The sequence below is a fragment of the Rhodamnia argentea genome, chromosome 3, assembly GCF_020921035.1.
Source record: "Rhodamnia argentea isolate NSW1041297 chromosome 3, ASM2092103v1, whole genome shotgun sequence".
NCBI classification, from domain to species: Eukaryota; Viridiplantae; Streptophyta; class Magnoliopsida; order Myrtales; family Myrtaceae; genus Rhodamnia; species Rhodamnia argentea.
In genome coordinates this window covers 29081900-29089211 of record NC_063152.1, presented here as the reverse complement: position 1 = coordinate 29089211, position 7312 = coordinate 29081900, and the positions used below count along the sequence as shown (strand labels likewise).

At 42.4% G+C, this 7312-nt stretch overlaps 1 protein-coding gene across 2 annotated transcripts; it reads left to right on the top strand.

Annotated features, from left to right (window-relative positions):
- The first annotated feature begins 3274 nt into the window (after positions 1 to 3274).
- On the top strand, positions 3275 to 7102 carry LOC115743114 (probable inactive shikimate kinase like 2, chloroplastic). 2 transcript variants are annotated; one of them, XM_030677748.2, is made up of 9 exons: positions 3275 to 3528; positions 4152 to 4342; positions 4426 to 4620; positions 4920 to 4981; positions 5602 to 5668; positions 5755 to 5873; positions 6046 to 6150; positions 6244 to 6420; positions 6742 to 7102. In XM_030677748.2, the coding sequence occupies exons 1-9, from the start codon at positions 3349 to 3351 to the stop codon at positions 6855 to 6857; spliced, it is 1212 nt and encodes a 403-aa protein (XP_030533608.1). In that variant the 5' UTR covers positions 3275 to 3348; the 3' UTR covers positions 6858 to 7102. The 2 variants fall into 2 exon arrangements, with proteins under 2 accessions (XP_030533608.1, XP_030533609.1); XM_030677749.2 differs by lacking the exon at positions 6046 to 6150 and having other exon boundaries at positions 3281 to 3528.
- The last annotated feature ends 210 nt before the right edge of the window (positions 7103 to 7312 follow it).

Here is a 7312-nt window from a genome sequence, read left to right as displayed (position 1 = left end):
GGCAGTAAAGCAGGTGCTTCGTTATCTTCACGATACATCTGACTTTGAATTATGCTATGAAGGCATGAAAAGCTCAAAGGGACAGCAAGCGTCAGAACTGAAGTGTCTTGTGGATTCTGATTGGGGAGGTGACACTGACAATGGGATGATGATTAGCGGGTTTTTTTTTTTTTTTGTTGACCAGTGGCTATGTTATTCCCTTATTCGGGGAGCTGTGAGTTAGACTAGCAAGAGATAGAACATGGTTGATTTATCTAGTACTAAGGCAGAGTACATTGCTCTTACTCATGCTGCTAAGGAAATGATCTGGATGTGCAAATTATATAAGGAGCTTGGTTTTACACAAGGAGGAGTGCAAATTAGGAGTGATAATCGGAGTTATGTATTGTTGGTTAAAAATCTTGAATTTCATGCAAAAATAAAGCACATAGACATGCTATATCACATCATCCGAGAGAAAGTATAACAAAAAGTTGTAGTGCTGAAAAAAATTGACACACAAGCGAATAGTGCATTTTTTTTTTTTTACAAAGGCAATGGGTGCAGAAAAATTTGAACGATGTATAATTGTGTTGGGTCTAAAGCGGTGTCCGGGGGAGCCGCCTCTACGAGGGTCGGGGGGGTAAGCACACCTGAGCCACCAAAGGGCTTTCATAATTTGAGTCCATATTTTCATTAATAATTTGAGCTTAGACCCGTGATAGCTGTTGTTATATAATATCTCTTTCTCATGTTATCGAGTATTGTAACGAGAAGTTCGATGTGTTAATTATAGTGAATTTCTCTACTTGACATAACTCTAGTCGTGTGTCGATTCAACTTTTTTATTTTTACATTTTACTTCATTATGGCTATGCGTCAAATTTTTAATAAAAGTAACGAATACCTGTAGGATTTGACACAAAGAGAAAAAGCACATCTATGTATTCTTTTTGCATAGACGTAAGCTGCAAAACGTCTGACCACAAAAAAATAAAGCTACAAAACGACAAAAAAAAAAAGTAAAAGGAAAGAGAAAAAACGAAAAGAGGAAACGCAACTCTTACGACGACGCAGCATGAGGCGAAATTCTCGCGGGAGGGGGAGGGGATCATTCTTTTTTCAGCTCGGGGAATATTTGACGGAACAAAGAGCATAAATTGAATAATTCTTTTATTCGAAAAAAAAGAAAAAAGGGGGCTGGATTTTCAAATTTCTTTGCTTTTTCCTGGAAAAAAATTCCCGTCCACACGTGTTCGACGGACGTTGACGCGTCGAGTCGAAGGACTGTGGCTCTGCGCGGGGGTGCGTAATGGGTACGGTCACTGACACGCGGGTCGACAGGTGTGGCTGGCCAATCAGGGAGCGGGGCGGGGCGGGGCGGGGGTTACGAGGGTCGGGGTGGGGCGGGGGGGTGGGGAAATCATATTGCAATCCATTGCTTCATGATTGACCACTCGCTGACAGGGCTGTCACCGTAGCAGCAGCGGGAGTGAGGCTAAAGTTAGCCCTAGCCCCCTGTCTTTTCATGTGCGTGGGGGATGAGTGTGAAAGCGACCACACCTCTCTCTCTCTCTCCCTCTCTGTCGACCTTGAGGGGCAGTCCTGTCTTTGTCCGACCGGCATTCAAGGAGGACTATTCAGTGACTCTTTTTTTTTTTTTTCTTTTTTTTTGTTCCTTTTTTAAACATTTTTTTTTTCCTGTTTGGTCATAGCATATCCGACATAACTTAATGACCCTATCGAGTATTTCTATAAGGGTCCATCGCCTTTCGCAGAATCCCTTTCTTTTTCCCCATTTCGAAAAGTCGCGACACCAAAAACCAACTAATGAATTTGATTTTTTCCGAGTAGCCAGGAGAAGGTCTATTTGAATGACCCACTCAATGTCGCATGCCATGTAGTTCACGGGGTTCGAATGCCGGGGTCTACTTTTGCTGTTACGGAAACTCGAGGGGAGGAGATTTGTGTGATCCCTTGGCAATTAAACTAGATTTCGCGCTTTGCATGGGATGAAAATTTGCGTCCCACGAGGGCCTAGCATTCACTCAGACTTCTACTTTTTTATCTTTTACTCCAAAAGCCCCGCCTGAATCATTCATTCATAATTACTCACTTTTTGAATGCGTTGACGTGACCCATCTCTCTCTCTCTCTCTCTCTCTCACAAACGTTTTCATCTTTGGCCCTTCCTGTGGACCACCACCACCACCACCACCACACAGAAGAGAGAGAGACCCTAATACGAAAATGATCTCACGTATGTTTGAAGCCAAATCCATGATGTGTTTTTCTTTTTTTTTTTGGTTCACGGTTAGGTGATTCTAATAAGAAGGGCGTAGTAAGCCATGAAATGCTTCGGAGAGTTCAGAAAAAGGGTCGATTCAAAAATTCCCAAATAGGTCAACTTTCATCCGATCTGGGATGTGATATGGTTCCCAATGATGAGCTGGATATGAACAGTTTTCGTAAGATTTCAAGGAAAATCCTGAATTGGATTTCAAATTGATGGTTCGGTGTGGTTTAGAAAATCTCAAACATCTTTCGATATTACAAGGGCAAGGCGGTTTTTTGCGAGCGATGCAACATCGAGATGCCGACATATTCTCGACATACCGAGTGTTTTTATGCCATCTACGGAAGTTTTTTTTTTCTCCACCGATGATTGACCGGACGAAAGAGTTTGTGCGGCAGGTGCATGTTTGCCATGTCTGCCATACTAAGGCTAGATACAATAGAGTGGTCCTGCCTAATGCCAACATGAACACCCCAAGTTGGCTGTGCATTGAGTTGGCTAGCCCACGAACCGCGTGGGGCCCGATTTCATCTTCTTAAAACGCAAAATCTAGGGCACACAATAAAACTATCCAGAGTGACTTAGTCCGTCTCATATCGAATCATCACGGCCGATCGCACTACCGATTCTCTTGACTTTTTAGTTGTAAAGTAAAAAAGATGAGTTACCCCTGTCACATGAAGGAGGCGATACCGACACGCCGACCTCCAAACAAACGAACTTGTTCATATGAATCGTCCGTATATACATCGTGATAGTACCACGATCGTTTGGGGAACCGAAACCCAATTACTTCCATCCCACAAAATTAAACCTGAATCGATGTTTAGTCCAAACTAATTTTCTTAAACTAAAGTGCAAGTGAGTAACTCCGTTGCTTGTTCGGCTTGCAGATACGGCCCGCCAATTCGGCCCGTGAAGAAGATGAATGAAGACGTATAAATATGGACTTTGGTCGGCCTTTTCTTCGGCCCAGGCCCATAAACGTTACGAACTAATTAAGGGAAAGAGAAAACCAACAACTCGTCTTATCCACTTCTCCGATTGGCTTCTTCCGTCGAGCTCGACAGAGAAATGGCTACGGCCACTCCTGCTTCTTGCTTCTTCAACCAAAGGACCTTCAAGCTGCCCTCCCCTTCTCGCTCTTCTCTCCCCGTTCGTCAGTTCGCAACGCGCAATGCGGTGGCGTTCAAGACACGGAGTCGCGTCTCGTGCAGTAGCAGCCTCTCTCCGGCCACTCCAATCAGCTACGAGGTGAGCATTGAGTTTTCGATTTTCTTTCCTTTCGCTTTAGTTGCGCAGAAATCAGAGGGATGGAAGCTGATCGGCTTTGCGGAATTTGTAGTTTGATTTTGATGCTGGAGCGAATCGAGTTGTGGTGGTGGTCTTAGCATAAATTGTTGTTTGATCAATCGAAAAGGAAATGCTTCTATTATCTTTACAGATTCTCAGGGAAATTCAGAGTCTTTATTTGACGTCGGAGGTAATGTAGCCTTATGTTAAAGGTTAGATTTTGCATATGTCTAGAACTCGCGATACTGTCCCCTCATACATCAATGTCGAAGAACGATTGTGGCACAGCGGACTATAGAGTTTCCTCTCAACCCCGAGCATCAAAATGTGAAATTTTGTAGATTTCGTAATTGATATCTATTGTCCTAAGGGACATATCACGTAAAAGTTTCTATTTTGGTGCATTTGCTTAGGATGATCTTCACCTGATGAATCCTGTTTGTAACCATAGAGATGGGAACAAGCTTTTACACTGTCACTGAACTCACCAAATTGCACTTGACCTTTGCTATCGGAGTACTATTATTTCCCTAACCGCATGAGATGAGGCATTTCCTGAAAACTGACTGGTGAAGCGGATGCAGTTTTCAGATGGTTCTTCCGATATGGAATTGCGACTCCAGCTCGGCGGCATCGACATTTCAGGTCCCAGAGATATTTACGTGGATGCAAATGACACCTCCTTAACGATCCAACTTAAGCATTCTGGTTCCCATATGACGCTAATGGAAACAGACTCTCTCTTTGATAGGATAAAGTCAGATGAAACGATATGGTTAGTCGTCTATGTGTGTATGTACTTGATGATAATAGCCTAGATTATCCGGGCGCTCAAGTGAGGACTCTTGTTTTGGACAGGTATTTAGACGACGATCAGCTTGTTATTAATTTGAAGAAGCAGAATCCTGAATTGAAATGGCCTGATATTGTGGAGTCTTGGGAGTCACTGGCTGCAGGGTCAATGCAACTACTTAGAGGAACATCCATTTATATTATTGGCGACTCGATGGAGATTAACCAGAAAGTGGCAAAAGAGCTTGCAGTTGGTCTTGGGTATTGTTACTTTTTTTCATCCTTTCTTGGGTTCTGGAAAAGTATTTGCCAAATTTCCACCTTTCTGATTTCACCAGCACAACCAAAGCTCGACCCAAAAGAAAGAAAGAAATCCCTCAAGATCCCAATGAAGACTGAAATGAGAAAGATTAAAACAACATATTCACGTGAAGAGCTTTGGAATCAATTATTAACTTATGATCTGCAGGATCAATCACTACTAGTGCCTTTTCAATGTCCTAGTATTTTGTTTTTAGACGGATTTGATGCTTGCTAAGGCTCAAATCTATGATCTGCAGGTACACGCCTCTCGAGACAAAGGAGTTGCTTGAAACATTTGCTAAGCAAACAATCGATTCATGTGAGTAGACTTCTGCTGTAAACATAGGCTACTAAGATGCCTTCGATCCTGGGCCATAAATCTGGTCCTGTACCACACATTTGGTGAAAGGGCACATCTATAGTCCCATGCTAAAGAATATCAAACAGTATCTCGTGATAGTCTTTCTATTGACATGTGTATTAACTTAATGTTTATCATTATCGTCGTGGTAAATTTCCGAGCGGATAGAATAATGGGCACGGGACTTCAGAAAAACCCATAGATAAAACTTCTAGATTCATCTCATAACTACAGGTCATTGCGAAGAAAGTACTATGTTTGCCAAACATTATTCACATAAGCAACCTATGAGCAATTTACTTGTTAACATAATCTGATGATGGTTTAGAACAGCAATTGATGAGGTTGAGTTCAGCATACCGCCAATCCGCGCTGAAGATGGCATTCGGAATGTTATTTGCATCTCTATACATATTCCGAAATAAAAAACTTAGAATGAAAATAGATAGTAAAATCCTCATATGCGAAAGAACATGTATACGTAGATACATCATGTAGCAACTTTCGGTTTGGCAATCTTGAGTTGACTTGTTGTATTGCCCATCTTGCAGCGCATTAATGAGTCTAATCATCTCCAGGGGTGCTTGCAGAAGGATATGATGCCATTGCTGAAGCAGAGGGTGTCTTATTAGAAAGCCTCAGTAGGTATACGCATTATGTGATGCAGTTGTTTGAAATTCTTGCCTTAACGAATGACTCATTCTCTTCTCTCTTTGATTTCTTTTGCAAAGTCACGTCCGGGCTGTTGTCGCAACTTTAGGAGGGCAGCAGGGTGCTGCCCGAAGAGCTGACAAATGGCAGCACCTTTATGCAGGATTTACTGTATGGTTGTCTGCAACTGAAGCAACAGGTAGTCTAGTGATCCGTGCCTCCTCCATGCATTTTGCCCTTGTGTCAGTTTTCCTGACTATCTTCGAGTAGCAGAGACAGAATGATAATCAAATTTAGTGGCTTGTAAGGACTGTCGATGCTGCTGAAATTACTTGGTTTACGATCTGATATGACATCTATCCTTACTGAAGTTCAAAGTGGAAAGGATGTTGCAAATGTGCATTTTCCAGACAGTTCATATGATGTTATACAAAATCATTTCAATGCAGCTGGAAGTTTGACTGAACCTGAAAGAGGTTTGGAGAGGCTAAACAATGGCCTCCCTTCGATGATGTTATACAGACCCTTGCGATGATTTTATTTGAAGTAAGTTGTGATCTTTTTTGCAGACGAAGACTCGGCTACGAAAGAGGTCAGAAGACACATTGAAGATGGGAGTCTAGGTTATGCAAATGCAGATGTTGTTGTCAAGCTCCAAGGCTGGGATGCCAGTTACTCCAAAACCGTGGCTCAAGCATCCCTGAGTGCACTGAAACGATTAGTTTTATCAGATAGGAAGCTCCCAGGTAAAAGTTCGTGAAGCTACACATGACCCATATATTGCAAATTGAGGGGCTATGAAATAGGGGACCGATCCTAGTGCCAGAGTAAGCTGATGCTGATACAGACCTTGGACGGTTTGAGCCACAGAGATCTGATTAAAATGCCACCTCGATGCATTTTAAAAAAATTATGAAACAAGCATGTCTATGTGACTCCTAAACAATAATGGCTAGTACCAGTTCATACTTGATGCTGTAATGAAAACAACCTTGGACTCTGTTCTCAATGCAGTAAAAGGCTCTAGTTGAACCGTAAGTCTCATTGGTTCCGTCTCTTTCTTGCAGATAAGAAGAGCCTGTACATAAGGCTGGGATGCCGCGGAGATTGGCCAAACATCAAGCCCCCAGGGTGGGATCCATCTACCGCTGATGATTCTATAACGTCTCCGGATACGTTGTGAGAAAAATCAAGTCGTCAGCACATTAGAGAATAAGATAGATGGTGACCACAAGGGCAAATACAAATGTCATTTTCTGATTCTTCTCAACTTTTGTGATATCTAAATAACCAATTCATGTTACTAAGGCTCCTTTCTCTCTTTCCCCACTCTTGCTTTTGTTCTTTCTTGTGTTTCTTGTTTGCCGTGATCATGAATAGGTCAATGGTTCCATTCCATCTATGCTTACAATCTACGTTCTGAGTGAATATCTATAGGTAATTTGTCTAGTCAGTGGGTCCATCCCAATCACCATCTCCAAATTCCTGCAGTGGTTGTTCAACCAAATCCCCTAGACCATGTAGAAGTGGCAATAGAATCTTTTTGACTGACCAGCTTCCACCCTTCAAAGCAATGGCAAAAAACAAGCAGCGGTATCGGGGGATGGTAATGGCTGTATCTCCAAAGGCACTATTTGC